The sequence below is a fragment of the Merops nubicus genome, unplaced genomic scaffold, assembly GCF_000691845.1.
Source record: "Merops nubicus isolate BGI_N331 unplaced genomic scaffold, ASM69184v1 scaffold39953, whole genome shotgun sequence".
Lineage (NCBI taxonomy): Eukaryota > Metazoa > Chordata > Aves > Coraciiformes > Meropidae > Merops > Merops nubicus.
Genome location: NW_008597672.1, coordinates 12,530 through 28,204, shown reverse-complemented (window position 1 = coordinate 28,204; position 15,675 = coordinate 12,530). Strand labels below are relative to the sequence as shown.

The 15,675-nt window shown below is 41.2% G+C and overlaps 1 protein-coding gene across 1 annotated transcript in view; it reads right to left on the bottom strand.

The window, feature by feature from the left end:
- GTF3C1 (general transcription factor IIIC, polypeptide 1, alpha 220kDa) overlaps nucleotides 1-15,675 on the bottom strand; it is a gene marked incomplete at its 5' end in the record, with an annotated part of 39,296 nt that overhangs the window by 11,483 nt on the left and 12,138 nt on the right. Inside the window, 16 exons of the mRNA XM_008936782.1 lie at nucleotides 852-972; nucleotides 2,180-2,261; nucleotides 2,462-2,604; nucleotides 2,729-2,886; nucleotides 3,426-3,611; nucleotides 4,287-4,368; nucleotides 5,648-5,783; nucleotides 7,539-7,674; nucleotides 9,123-9,300; nucleotides 10,056-10,152; nucleotides 11,301-11,398; nucleotides 11,816-11,961; nucleotides 12,876-13,151; nucleotides 13,503-13,684; nucleotides 13,916-14,019; nucleotides 14,980-15,133. Of these exons, the coding sequence (XP_008935030.1) occupies nucleotides 852-972; nucleotides 2,180-2,261; nucleotides 2,462-2,604; nucleotides 2,729-2,886; nucleotides 3,426-3,611; nucleotides 4,287-4,368; nucleotides 5,648-5,783; nucleotides 7,539-7,674; nucleotides 9,123-9,300; nucleotides 10,056-10,152; nucleotides 11,301-11,398; nucleotides 11,816-11,961; nucleotides 12,876-13,151; nucleotides 13,503-13,684; nucleotides 13,916-14,019; nucleotides 14,980-15,133 (2,279 nt within the window). The remainder of the gene's footprint in view (nucleotides 1-851; nucleotides 973-2,179; nucleotides 2,262-2,461; nucleotides 2,605-2,728; nucleotides 2,887-3,425; nucleotides 3,612-4,286; nucleotides 4,369-5,647; nucleotides 5,784-7,538; nucleotides 7,675-9,122; nucleotides 9,301-10,055; nucleotides 10,153-11,300; nucleotides 11,399-11,815; nucleotides 11,962-12,875; nucleotides 13,152-13,502; nucleotides 13,685-13,915; nucleotides 14,020-14,979; nucleotides 15,134-15,675) is intronic.

Below are 15,675 nucleotides of genomic sequence, written 5' to 3'. Positions count from 1 at the left end.
GAAAGAGCTGAAACCAAAGTAATGTTCTGTGATCTGATATCAGCTGTGAAACAGAGGCTGACAAATGCAACTGCTAAGAAGGCAAGTGTTGAAACGATGCAGGAGAACTGTCAGGCCCAGCAGCCCTCAGCATGAGTGTCAAAAATGAAAAGCACTGTTCAGATCAATCTTCCTGACTCCACTAAGCTCTCTGCTGACCAGGAGGCTGCACAGGACTGCATGGAGCTGCCACTCTCTAGAGGCTGTGAACTCCCAGTTGCCATCAGAGCACTCTTGTTGGAATGTACAGCTCTTCCCAAAGTAAGGAAATTTGCAGAGGTGCTAAATTGGTTACCATAAAAGGGTTTGAGACTCAAATTGTCACACTTCTAAGTGTTTTTCATCGTGAAAAAGCCTGAGGCCCTGGGGCTGGAGGATGCTACACAAGGCTCTTCTGTATCAACAGTTTTAGCAGCACTGGGAGGATTGAGCTGAGCAACCAGCTACAAATTGGGATATAAAATGGGGCCAGTTTAATCTCAGAAATGGTAAAGGGAAGTCTTCTATTGCACTCAAATGTCACACTTGAGACCCAACAGCTCTCATAGGCAAGCTGAGGACATTTTATGAGACTCTGACACTGTGAATTTCTGGTTTGCAAAACTGGAATGAAAAATGCTTATTTAAAATAAGTAAGCTTGTGCTAATAATTGAAAATCAGTTATATATTTAGAAAGTATGAGTATGAAAGAAACATTCCTTGTAGTATTTACTGAAACTTCTTTTGACAAGCAGAGAAGAAAGAGGTCTACTCCGAACTGCCCCTGTCTCTCACAGCTCAGCCCATGTGCAGAGTTCAAAAGTACTAGAACTGAAATACCTGGAAAAGAGTTCCTGCAAAGTATCAGGAATCTCAAGTTTGGGATTCCCCAGGGTTGAACTGAATTTTTCTTTCAGTCTTTCCACAAACTCTTTAAACTCCTTTGCACAAACCTTAGAAAAGAAGAGAGAGAAATGTTATCAACCTCAATTTCTTAGAGTGGGAAAAGGCCCTTAACTTATAAAGCATTCATGGAGAATTCTTAGCAATAGCTGGTTTTGAATTATCAAGTCTGGAACACTACAACAGACAGGAGAATGCATCAAAAACACTCTGTGGAGGTCGTGTTTGCTGATTTACTTAACAGTTGCAGGTTCTGCCTGTAATCACACTCACAGCAACAAGCAACTCACCATGAACATATGTTCTAAAACCAATTACACTGAATTAACAGCATCAGATCTTTTGGCAGAGCTTTGTTTAAGCTTCTGCTTTAGTCTTTTTCCGCTTCATACTCTTCAAGCTTTATCATATTCTCTATTAAGTCTGTACCATCATGGCTTGGAGGACACCTCTTACAAGAGAGGAATGGTCCTGTAGCTGTCTGGAAACAAGTGTTTATTTGCTCCCAAAGATAGACTTTTGGGGATGGGGACACTGGCATTTATTTCAGCAATGTCTCTCCATTGAACAACTGCTCTTCATTTAAACAAACACCAACCTACCAACACAACTGATTGGGGTTTTCTGACAAGAACATGAATTGTCATTCCTGACAAAAGTAAAGCAAATCTTCCCCTGCCATTGTCCCAGTTCTGAAAAAGTTCTGAAATTCAAAATGGATTTGTTTGCACTGAAAGTGTAAACTACTTTTCGCTGGGAAATTGTGGTTGATTTAAGCCATGAAAAGCTCAAAAATTAAATATCTTTCAACTGATCAAGGCTTCTTTGATAAAATTTACTTGTGTACCTGCACTCATCCACAGAAGCCAAGGCAGTGTTTCAAGGTGCAATTGGACTAAAAAAAATTACAGAGCAAAAGTGTTTTCTTCCTCAGATACCAAGGAGGCTGAGAGGATGAAAAACATCAGTGCATACAGATGCTCAGTCGTGGATGTTCAACAACACACACACTGAAAGACCAAAGTTTTTGTTGCACAGCACTGCTATGTGTGTGCCTGTGGAAAGCTGCCTGTGTCCACATTGCTCCCAGAACAGCAAGGATGCTGCATTTTGATGATGATGCTATTTTGAAAATAGCTAAGGGTGCAAGGGAGAGAAGATATGAAATCACAGTGATTTAAACACTGCACGTGCCAGTGCTCAGCGATGCAAACAGCATGAAGTACTCTATGACCTTTTAGAATGTTGCTCTCCTACCTGGGGATCTTCATAATTATCTTCCCTATTCATGAAATCTTCAGTGAGGGCTTTATCTTGGTAAACCTCCGCCAGGCAAACTCTGCAACAGATACGGTTGAAGGGGTTGAACATAGCAGAAATTTTCCCAATTCAATACAGATCTGATAGCACCAGGGTGCAAAAAAAGTGGAAATGTTTAAGTCACAGGAAACAAGACAAAACCATAGGAAGACCATATCCCTTCATTTAATTTTAGGAGAATTTAGGCTCTAACTAGAACATGGAAAGAATCTTTCTTACTTATAGTTAAGATAGGTCTGTGGGTTTCTGACAATATAGCGAGCTCGTCGTCCCACAGAGTGAGATGTTTTGTCCAGGGACTCCTCGAAGCTGGCGTGCATGATATCCCGAACTACTTGCCATGGAACAAAGGGCCCTTTCACCTGTGTGAAAAACAAATGCCCTTGGAGTTAACCTCAGCTTTTACCTACACAAATAATGCTTAGAAGCAGGATGAACTCCCAGGACTGATGAAACGAATGCTCTGTTTCATGGCTCTGTCAGTACCTTTGCGTTGAGCACGTGACTGGCAATTCTGCAGAGCATGAGCAGGCTGTCCTCCTGCACTGTCCAGGTGACACGCAGGCGTGTCATCCTCTGCAGGGCACTCTGGTCAGCTTCGTCATGGTAGCGAAGCCTTTTGCTTTTCTCTGCAGAATCCTCTTCTAACAAACCCAGAAAAACCAGACAGACAGTTATCTCAGCGCCACATGTTCAGTGAGCTCAAACTATCAGCACCGGGCGACTTCGTAAGAATGAAAGATAAAAGCAGGTCAGAAAGCAAAAGGCATTCATCTCTCTTCCAGGAATGAGAAAACAAGCACTTTAGCTGGCAAGCTGACTGCCCCTAGAGCATCATGGCACGAAGAATCTTCAAGCCAGCTGTCAAAAGCTGAGGGTGAGGTGTACAGAGCTGACCTGGCAGACCAGATTTGAATCTCTTTAGTTTGCACAGCACAGCAGTGCAACCCTGACTCACACCCAGGCAGCAGTTCCAGCACTCTGTGCTGCTCCTCCAAAGCTGGTGTGTAGCCCCAGGACATCTGAACCTCTTCCCTGAGAGAGGCAACCCAAAGAGGTGGCCAGGAAGTTTCCATTACTCACACTGTGTATGTTACAGTCACATCAGCTTTTCTAAAGCAACTCGCAGCAGGCTTGTGCATTAAAGACACTGCTGCTTTCTCCTGATGCATTCATCACTGACCTTTCTTTTTCTTCTTGGTCTTCTTGCCAGTGTCTTTCCTCAGCCTCTTCCTCTTCTGGCTTTTCCCACCTCTCACTCGTTTGTTTCGATCCTGGGTTGGTTCTTTACTTATTTCAATACATTCCTCTTTCTGGACAAGTGGCACGGATCCTGCCTTTGCTTCTCCCAAAATATTAATTTTGTTGCCTAAAATGACACATATTTACAGTAGTAGAGCTCTGTAGTAATTACAGTCTACAATACTGAGGGATAAAGAGCAAATGCCAAGGTTTCAGTACACTGAAAGGCAGATGCCCTTTCAGACTTGCCCCATGTCATTTCATGCCACTTCCTCAGCAGCTCACGGAATAAAATCCCACATAAAGGAGAAATTGTCAAGTAATTACTATGTCTAGAGTACAGTGCAGAAACACAAGGGACCTGAGATGAGGTGTGACGTTCAACCTGAGGCATTTCCTCCTCACCACCTCAAGTGTGAGGCTGTGCAATTTTAGCAGTGCCCAGCCACACAAAACATTGGTCCCTCTGGACCTTCTGCAAACTGCATGCCAGAAATTACAACGGATAAAAATGATGGTTCTATAGAAAATTATTTACGTATCTGTTTTACTGCCCCAGAAGCATCCTAGATCACTGCAAGGAGACAGTAACTACCTAGGTCATCAACACTAGATAAAAAAGCTATTGTTCCATATAACCACAAATAGGGAAGGACATGATTTATCTCTTTTACTGCCCCAGAAGCATCCTAGATTACTGTAAGGAGACAGGAATAACCCACATCCTCCACACTGGGTTTGACAAAGACAGTAACAGCTGTAATACAGTTACAGACACCCCCCCAGAGCATCACCACCTTACCTCCAGTACTGAGTGGCAGGGGGTGTTTGGTTAAGAAGGTTTGGAGTCTCATTGTCAGTCCATTTTCAGAAGCTGTACTTTCCTAAGACAACACAGCTTTAAAAAAGGTGATATGCAAAAGGAGTGCACTGGTTTTAACATCATTAGGCATGATATCCTTTGAGAAGTGTCAGAAATACATTTCCAGTAACAAGGAAAAGATCCCTAGGCACAATGGAGAATTCATTTGTCTTACTACCAAATATCTAGAGCTTTTTTAAAATCTTCTGTGACAGTACCTGTTCAATGCTTGGTAATGGTCAAAAAGCAAAGCAAATGTGAGGAATTCTTAGGAAAAGGGAACAATACTATGCAACTATAAAAATCCATGGCTGCCCACAGCCTGAATGCACTATGTGATTCTTTTTTCACCCTAAAAAGGACATAGTAGAACTAGAACAGTTGAAAAGAAAGGGAACAAGAATGATCAAAAGCAGAACAGGCTCCATGGTGGGATGAGTTAAGTAATCTAGTAGATCCCAGTCTTTAAAGACAGTGATAATGAGAAACATGAGAGGTGTTTACAAGTCAAGTGAAACAGGAAGGGTAACAGAGGATTTTTTAGAGCTTCCCATAGTACTGCAGTTAATAGAAAGCTTAAACCATCAAAAGGAATTGGTGCCAAGGAATAAGACTTTGAAACATGTTGCTACATGTTTTTATGGATACTGAAGCTCTATGTGTGTCAAAAAAACAATTAGACCAACTAATGCTACAAGAAGAATCTGTTGGCAGCTTTGAAACATCATCCTCAAGTTTAGAATGTCCTTCAGCCTAACTTGTGAACAGCTGGGAGAATATTCTGAGGAAATGTCACTATACATCTACCTGGATCTTCCAACCTCCCCTACAAATCTCTTACTGGCAACCCCCAGCGACAGGACATGAGCCAGAACTGGCATGGCCATTCTTATTTGCTGATGTTGGGCTTCCTAGGAATTTTTGGAGTTTTTTTTTTTGTTTTTGTTTTTTTGTATTTCCTTGTTCTGGATGTTTCAGTTTTCATCTGACAACTTCTACATTTCAGAAAGGCAAGAGGCAACACTAACTCATCTAAATTGCTTGCTTAGTAGAGTATGTCTCCTTTGGTTCAGTGCATTATCAAATTCAGTTCAGGTAAAATTTATGTTCATTTCTTCCATTCTCTTCAGCACTGAGATTTACCACATTTGGCATGAACTTCTTCCCAGTGATGCAGAGCCTTTCTGGGATGCATGACTGAGAAAGCATGCAAGCAGTAACATCTTGCTATCAGTATCTCCACCTTAAGAATATTAAAATTTGGAAAAGTCATTACAGTATGGAAATGTTTAAATACCCACCTTCCTAGTCTGATTGATGATGTAGCTTGTCCAGATCCAATTGCGTTTCAGATGCCCATAAAAGCTGGAATCCAGACCTGCAGCTCCTAACCCATCTCCAGGGATCGTTCCATCATCAACCACCTCTCGGCTGCCTCTAGCAGGAAGAGTAACACAATATACAGCAGTTATTTTGTAGGCAGTACCTGCTCCTAAGTGATGTGTGGGCAATGTGCAGAACTCTCCCCTTGCCCTCCCAGTTTAGGTAGGGCTGGGAAAGAGGAGAACAAGAAATGCTCCTTCCCTTAACCTGTTCCTGAAGCAGCATGACAACCATGCTTTTCCTTTAAGTTTTAATCCCTGATATTTAATGACTGAGCTTTCAGTTTCAAGATAACAATAATGAAGTTGCTCCAGGTGTAAGCTAAGCTCCAGTGGGCACATAAACTCTGTTCTCAGCACTACTCCTGCCACAGAACTAGAGAAAATACCTGCTCAGATGAAAAACTTTCTCAGGACAAGCATGGGGAAAATCTTCCATGCAACTACAGGCAATCACCCTGCATTTTGCATGCTGTCAAGCACTGGTCTCTCCAGTTTTCTGACAAATACATTAAACCTTGTTTAAATACACAGACATGCTAACAACCAATGCACTGCAATCTCTCCCTGGAAAGATGGTGACACCAACAATGACTAGCATGGAATGATGAACTGGTACCCTTCCCAAACAAGCTAGTTCATTATTAGTGTGGTGTTACAGTGCAGAAGGAAAAAAAGGGGTTTTTCTTCTTTATAAATACAACACTTTGCAAGAAATCAGAGAAAAACTGACTTCCTGAAAAAAAAATGAAAAGGAAAACGTCACTGTGAATGAGCTTTGCATTTGCAGTAGGTACAACAGCTCTGACAATCCAGTAATAACACCAGGAGTATTCTAAAATCCTCTTTTGCCTTCTGAAAGATTTTTCTGAAAGCTACCATGAAAAAATTAATTTCAGTCAAGCTTTCAATATACAACACTTTTGTTATAACAATATGCCATCAGTTATATCCAGAAACTGCTTCTTGACCTTAAAGACGTTGCAGTCATCTCCAGCCTAACAGCAAGTCAATACCAGATAACCAGCTTAAAACCTCACCATACAATGGAGACCAGATGTGAAAGCTGCCACGTGGACTGAACAGACTTTATTTCTATCAGCAAAGATTAGTGGAATTAGGTTCTCTCACCACCATTAATTTTTTTAAGATAACTTGATGGAGCTGCCCATGACACTTTTAAACAAGAATATTGACCAGACTAAACCCCTGAGCCTAACTGGTGTTCCACATGGCTGGCACAGGCTGTGAGTACAACAGTGCCCTCGAGTATTCTGGTTGTGATTAGGCAGAAGATGAAGTGCTCCAGGGATCTCTTCCAGATTTCAGTGTACACCAACACCAAATTAGAAATGAGTCTGTGAACAATACACAGCAAATTGCAACAGAAGGGCAGATTTCAGAATGTGACCCTGGGGACCTACTGAAGCTCTAGTGATAGAAAGCACAGGGACAGAGAATCTTTTCTTTCTTGCAGTGCCTGTACTTAGGAAGCAAAACTTCCCTCTCCACTTTGCTTTCCGTAAGCCTCCTGGAACATGTCTGTACAGCTTTGGAAAGAAATCTAAATCTTCTTCCCACTCCTCTAGCACGAAAACCTGCTTGGTAGACAGGTTACTTGCAAACATGATACATAACTACACATCTTTTTAATCAAGTTCCCTCTGAATTCCCTAAAAACCCCACCCCACAATACCCAACTGAAATGCTAGAGCCTTAACTGCCTTTGTTACTGTAAAACATCTTCAAAACCAGGACTTTTTTTGCACACTCTATTCAAATCAACAAACCAAAGCTGCAGGTGACATACGTGGTGTACTCCAACATGGCACACTTTCGTTCCAGATTGTGTTTATGTGCTGCTGACTCTTGTTCCATTTCTGCATCTAGTGCAGCCTCCTCTCCTTGAAGGTTGCTCCTCTTTGAGCGAGGACAGCGGACACCTCCTGGACATACAAATGGTTTTGATTATCAGTGTGAGCACTAAGGCATCAGCCCATTTTCAATCCACCCTGCTGTGCCTAACTACTGCTCCCAAAGAGTATTAACCTACCCACTTCTCAATAACACTGGCTACATTACTACAGAGGCTAATGGTGCTCCAGTTAATTTCCAGTACAAGGCACTAACTTGTCCAAAACTATTCAGGGCAGAAGCAATGAGAAGTACTCTTTATAAGGGGAAAAAAAAAAAAATGCAGTCGTTGACTGATATTCTAGGCATGGATCACAGCCTTTCAGTACTCAGATGTGTCAAAAATCCTCAAGAAATGATGCAGCAGGTGCTGGCTGCTAAAACCCCGTGTGAACGTTTTGCATGTCCAACTTCATTGTGTTGGAGATACATTTAGGATAGAGCTGAGGAGCTGTGTGATAGTTTTATTGTAACAGAACTCAAAGGTAGGAGGGAAAAACCCAATTTCTGGCTTACTGCTGCTTTTTGGATGCCTATATGACAAAGACAATAGGGCAGGACTAGATCTCAGGCAGGTCTGAGAGATGTAGAGGCTCAATATCAATTTAAATCCAGCACAGAAGAATTTTCCCCTTTAGATGGAAAATACTTAAGTGGAACACAATAAAGCTTCCAAAAGCATGCAAACTAGTCAAACAATATCATTCCCTTATTTTTGGGGCTAGAAGTAAACATGGTCTGACTAATCTGCAAAAGCTGCCCCAGTGAACCACGTTCCCATTTGACAAGTATGTAAGGAGCTTTTTGCACATAACTGCTTCAACACAAAAAACAAGACAAAATTACACATAGATCCTTTTACCTGCCTGGCTAAATTACAGACATACAGAATACTGTTGTCTAGGGTTTCAGGAGAAGAATCTTCCCTCCAACTTTCTTATCATTTTGTAACATTTAAAATTATGTATACTGGTAGCTATATATCCTATTTAAAAATGTAAAGAGACCAAATATAAAAATAAACTCAAACAACCTGGGGTGCATAAACTCCTTTACCAGGCACTTCTCAACTAACTTGGGCTATCTATTAGAAGGTTTAGGAACATCCTTCTATGGAAAAGGGATTGCTGCTTAAACCTGTAGAGAACTACAGTGAAAATACACCAGTAACTAAACTCAAAAAGGCTTTTTCACAACTGGATTAAAATTTAACAGGGCTATTATCAAATTTGATACTTTAACAGGACAGCAATGTTTTTCAGAACACTGTCCTGAAGATTTATAGTTTTATAGTTTTATTCTTCTTGGATCTCAACTTCACAGAATTATATGGACAGAACTTGGAGCTTTTTTTGATGCACCAGCCAAGAGAACAAGACATTGGAAGTGACAAAACAGCCTGCCTCAAGTTTTCAGAAAGGAGGAGGACTGTGGTATAAACAGAATAATGAAGGTAGTAGGAATGCACAAGGATCCATACCCAGTGGTGTATTGAGGCAGACACACTGCAGATCAAACCAGAAGTTCTCCACGTCCTGCATGCTGCTCAGAACGTACAAGCGTCTCTCAAAGGGGCGGCTGCTTTGGGCCAGGTTGTAGTGGGGGTCACAGATAGTGGTGTCAACAATCACAGCGTTTCTCTTCATGTACACAAAGACCTGTCAAATACAGCGTGTTTCAGCCTGGTAGGTAAAGAGTTGAAATTCATCTACAGGATACAAAACCTCATTTTAGGAGTGTTCAGTGTTTCCACGGTCTTCACTATTTTGAGCCAGTACTCTGCTAGAGGATACACCCATCCCCACCCCGTTGCATCCTATTCCCAAACTTCCTTTGCCAGCTCAAACTGTGTTTCTAGATTTGGAACAGTTTTTCCCCCTTTGTGCACAGGATATTCCACATTTCCAAGCAGAGCGACTGCTTCCTACGAGCTCTCATTCAGGATTTGAATAGATGTGTCTGGGGCCTAATTATCTCTCTTATCCCCACAAAACATATGTTGGGACTGCCTTCTTGGCATGTGTTCTCTGCTTATAAAAAGACGTGTACAAATGTCTTTAGTTTACTCTGATCAGTCTTCATTCTGTGTCAGAATGAACACGCCTTGATGGAGCAGAACGTGGCATGCTCATTTGTCATGAAGTGCTGCCAGCATGGAACCTCCCGGATCATTATTAGTGTGTGCAAAGTTCAGCCTTACACATTTCAGTAGTGTCTTTCCAAAGAAAGAGGCAAAAATTATCTGCACAGCTTGCAGTATGTCTCTTGGATCTGGAGGTCTGCACATATATCTGAAACAGCAGCATTTTACTGAACTCCTTCAGGTAATTACAAACCTCAAATCTTGCATTTGTTTCACTGGACAAATAACAGGAAGGATAATGGCTAAATTTTTTTTAAAAAAACTAATTACCTGGTCTTTGTCTTGAAACTTCTCTGTTGGGCCAAACTGTATCAGTCCCATATAACACAATCTTTGAAGGTTTTCTACCACCGAAAAGATGTACCTCCTGCAGCAATATTAGGAAATTATGATTAGCACTCAGGAGCAGAGTGACAATGACACCAGGAAACATGCCACCTCCACACAGCAACCTTAAGTCTCAGGAAATACCTTTGAAATACCAAGTTTGAGAATTTCTGAAGTGCCATTTGGCTTGAGTTGTCAGCCTATGGAATATATATAGTAATCCAAAGCTCCAAGTTTCCTTTCCTCATATCATAAACACAATATTTTAGCCAAATACTAAAATTTGTTAGCAAAGAACAAAGTTAGCCAGAAATATCATATGTATAAATGAATCAAACAAGGTCAGAACACCAGCAGATCTGCAGGTAATTTTGTGTTGGGCAAAGAAGACACGAGTAAGAAAACACAAGTGCTAAATATGGGCTGAAAAACCTTCACATGTGCACACAGAGAGAACTGGGCACTGATCCTTGCAGTTAAGGTTGTTTAGAATTACTGTTCCAAGAAACTGCTTTCACTTGCTTGTAGCTTTGGCAGAGCAAAATGTGCAATATTTCCCATGCTGTATATCTACTTATATAGCAAAATTCTGGAAAATTCATGAAACTTTTGCAAAATCTAGTTTCTGAGAGAGAGATTTGTTCAAAATTCAGCTTTGCCTACATCTAACTCACTAAGATCTGTGCAGTTAAACCAGAATTGTATTTTGGCAGGAGTTTTCTTGGGGGCTCAAAAAGATCATTTGGCAAGCCTAGAAATACTGAAGCAAATTTGGCTGCCACTGGGAGCATGAGTAGAAAGAGAATGGTATCTATGAGAGGCAAGAACTGTGAACTGTGGCACCCTCTGAAAGATTTATGAAGGACAGCAACGTTTAGACTCTACTAAATTCTGAATTTAGCAGCAGTCAGGAGTGTGTTTTATACAGAAGTAACATCGTGCTGATGAGTTATGAAGGACAGAACCTCCCAGCTCTCAAACACTGCCTGACAGCATACATGAATATTGTTTATTAGTTTCTTATTACCTTTTATTTGGGAGAGAAAAATACAATTTGGCACACTATCCTCAGAAGATTTATGATCCTTGTCCTAAGTAACAAAGTTCTCTTTGACACAAAGAGGAAATAACTGAGAAAACCACTGTTGTTTCCTCCCTAGAGCCATTTGCTTTGACTCATCTGCTTACCTTTTGTAGAGAAGCTGCTGTCGGACTGACCTTGGAAGAAATCTGATCAGAGTGTGCTTTTTTAGTGGATCATTTAAAAAATCATCTAGGCCATCCACCTAGAATTATTTTAGAAGTCAATCAAAACATGAAATATAACTATCCTTTAAAGCATCAAGCTTTGCTACTGGAACAGTCTACTGAAATTTTTTTAAGCAAACATTACTGCTTTTGTAAAGTCCTTCAACATTATTCTTGTTAAACAAGGAGGCAGAAGAGTCAGTGAGATTATAAAAACCTCTTTACAAAATAACTAACTTAAGAATTTGCTGTAGTACAGGCCTATACATTTTTTTCCAGCATGGCTGTAAAAGCAACTAACTTTTCTGTAAAAGAAACTCTGAAGAACTAAAGTGCCTACTCTGTGACAGCTAGTTTTATTAAAAGAGACTAAGAGGATATTTGTTACTGCTCAGAGGCACAATTGGTATTATCAGACTTTAAAGCAAAGGTAAATAAAAAAAAAAGCACTATACCTTGTAGCTGACTTGTACTATCTGAACAAAGACTGAGAGGGGCAGGCAGAGGAGAATGTCACTGACAAGAGCCCATCCGAATCCAAACTCTCTGTGAACGGGCAGGGGGGGCACATAACGCATCCACGAGGCATCCTCCACGTACACTAGGGACAAGCAGACTGGCTGAGCTTCAGGCAGGACAAACCTTGGAGGTATGGTTTTACTGGGAGTATTCAAGCAGAACACATTTGGCAGTTTATAGTCTGGAAAGCTGAAAATCTTAAATGATCTGAAAATTAGCTAAAGCCGTTTGTTTTTGGTCTGTTTTGAAGTGGACTTTTACAGGGTTTTTTCCAGTGGTGGTGAGGACTCTTGAAAAACACATTAAGCCTACTCACAATAAGTCTGCCCTTCTTTGCTTACACCGAGGATGCCTGAAAGCAATAGAGTCAATTCCCATATTCTGAAGGATGAAGAGAGCACTCATAAGACTATTTTTCTCTAAGATAACCTGTTCCAAGACTTAACTATCCTTACAGCACATTATAGAAAAGTATCTTCTGAACACCCAATCCAATAATTGCTTTTTCTATACCAAATAGCACAGAGAACAGTCTGTCAACTACCTCTAACATTGTTTTTCACTTTACAAGACAGGTATCCTGTTCTCCTTACTGCAATTTTTTTTTTTTTGTAAAAGAAACAGAAGGTGGCAACATCTCCAAGGTTAGTTTAAGCAGTAATTATGTAACCATGGCTTCAGTGTGTCCCAACTAAAATGAAATCTAAACCATTTCTCCAAATTTACTCAAGATGACTCTGAATTCAAACCCAGCTCTCCAAATTCCTAGCAAACTTTCCAGCTTTTGTCCATCCATGATTTGAGCCTACTGTATTTCACTCTCCAGAACAACACCCCTGTATGATATTTGGGAACAAGTCACTAAGAACATAAGCTTTTTTTTTCCCCAAGCATTTGCTTTCCTACTTTTAAACATTTTCATTGAAATCGTCTTGTCAAACAGTTGTGGAAACACTACACTGAATCATGGCAAAGTCAGGGTGTGCCATTCCTCACCTGTTTGATTAGACAACTCCACTTCAGTCTCCAGCACAGTGATTTCAGGATTCACCCCAGAGGAGGCAATTTCCACAGCCCCATCTGGTTGTGCTTCAAGTACAGCTGCCTTCACATCCAGCCCTTGTTTGCTGCCTTTCTTCTCACCATCACTACCTCCTTTTTGCTGTGTTCCATTTAGAGGGTGCCCATAAATTAAGTACCAGAGGAACATGTGGACCATTCTTAAACGTGGCATTTTGGGAAGAAAGCCAAGAGAACGCCCAAGTCCCGGCACTGGGAGGGAAGATTAAACACCAAACAGAAATAAAAAGAGGATTAAAACAGAAGAAATAGCTATCTCTGCAAAACTGGTGTGCAGAAAACTGTAAGGAAAGTAAATGAAAGTTACAAATACTCAGTTACAAAGAGTAAAGAAGTAGGAATGCAAATACTCCAGTTTACAATTGAAACCCCAATAAGCAGCTAAGAAAACACTGGCGAGTGAGATAGCTTCATGCAAACCACATTTTTCTTCTATAAAAGAAGAAAAAAACCCCAGTTGTATCTTAGTAGAGCCCAACATCTGAAAGTGATTATTAAGAAATGGAAAAGTGACAGATGGCAGGAAAAGAGAGTCAGCTGTACCTGTAACAGGGTGATAGTTTCTTAGCTGTGTTATGCCCATTTTTTCATCGCATTTTCTTGCCCTATTGTTATCAGCTTTACTGGAACTTTCTTGCATTTCTCCTGAGTCAGGAGCTGTGTCTTGCCCCAGGCTTTCCTCCTCAGCGTGGTCCTGGGACGTTGGTGTCTGGGGAACTTTAATCCTGTGTTAAAACCACACAGCACTTTGGTAAAAATTAAGCTGAGATCAATCCCTCTTCTTTCCCGACTCCAGGAGATAACCAGCATCTTGCCCCATCTTTGTGCTTCCATTTCTCTGTTGCTAAAGGCAAGATTTTTCTTTTCTTTTGCTTACTTTATTTCCTCTGCATGTTTTCTCAGGTAGTAGATAAGGCAAGTTCTCCCCAAGCCCCCAGAGCATCAGTGCAACTCGCCTGTTTGCCGTGCTGGAGTTGGAGATTCGGAAACGCACTTGCTCAATGGCACTTTTTACCAGGGGGTCACTGGGACTCACTGAGGGATGCACAACAAACTCCACCTGTTCAGGGCAGCAGAAAACACACAAAAGGCATTTATGGAGAAACTGGATCTTCACCAGCTGCATAAGTGATCGGGGATTAACAGATAATTAATTAACAATAGCCACAATGGAGGAATCCTATGAAGGTTTAATAACTGACAGAATATTAACACTTATGGATCAAAACTCCTGTTGCTCGTTTCTCTAAGCAAGAGGCCAGATCATATGGTCTCTAGACCAATAAACAGTTAATGCCATTTCCACAAACCTCAGGTTTTTGATTTTTAAAATCTGAACTTTGTGGAATAAACTCTTGAACTTGGCAATATGAGGCTGGAAGGGATGAATGACAAGCCACACCTCATAAGGCCAAAGCAAGACATTGTTGCTGAAAGTTCTGACAATTCAGATCAGGGAGATTTCACATGTGCTTTACAGTAACTGTGCACAGGTTAATTTTCAAGATTATCTCCCTGCTTATGAACATTTCACACTAGAGTTACAATGGTAAGTCTCAGCTTGACAACTAGAGACGTTTTAATTCCATAAACCTCAATAACAGTGGATTTTTGTTTTAAAAAAGATAGATCCCATTCTAAAACTTTCAATGCCAGAGCTAACTTATGATTTCTCATCTACTAGCTTTCAAAAGGGGATTAAATAGAATTGTATGGCAGCCTGGCAGCGCAGGGAGAAAACCATGAATTGTGTAACTGATAAGCAGCAGAACCTCTCAGAATGGAGATTCAGAGACTTTGATCTCTGGACTAGTCTTTGGTCTCACAATTATCTGTAGCACAATAACTGAAAGCACTAATCTAGTTTTCACAGTAGCTTAGTTTAGGACACGTAGCTTCTGGGCAGCTCAGCTGTGGGTTCTGCTACAAAAAGCAAAGTCATCCCTATATTTCAGCCTCGAAACGTTTTGATAAATCAGAAGGGTTGTGAGAAAAGCTGCTCCAGGGTTTGTGCAGTCACCTTTTTACTGATGCCATCCTGGATGACTGTAGTACGATAGAGCCTGAGGAGCCCTTCCTGTGCAAGCCTCTGCACCAGTCGCACGATCGACTTCTTGCAGCATTTAGTGGAGACACCTTCTTGCTTCTCTTGATCCATGACCATTTTCTGAAGCCTAAAAGATGCAAAAAATACCTTGCATTTCGGGTAGTTTGGAGCATTGCTGGCCTTAAGCACTTTGTTAGAGGGTGTGGGGTGAATGGGTATTTCCCTGCTTCTAGCAATTCCTGCTCACTTTTCCCTTTTGCTGTAGATAACTGGTAACCTGAAACTTCAGCTGTATTTTCTTTGTAACCACACTTTGTCCTTTTCACATGAAGACTCCTGGTCTGATGACAGCAAAGTGTCCATGTCAGACTTCTGTGTGTATGGCTAGAGTGCAGTTATGAATCCAGCCTCCCTGTGGTCAGGAAAACCTAGAGCTTTTTGAGGTGGTGATTAAACACATGCAGTTTATGCACGTGTGAGCTCAGCCGGGACAGAGTTTACTCAGTGGCATTCAGAGCTGAGAAACTACAGATGCATTCACAAGACAGACACACACATCCCTCCACTTGTGGCCAGCTCCCTTCTTCCCCTGCAGCAGCCTGCAGGAGCACGTTTACACCTCCTCCCCTAATGCCCCTTTCCATGCAATGTTTCACAAGAGCCCCAGGC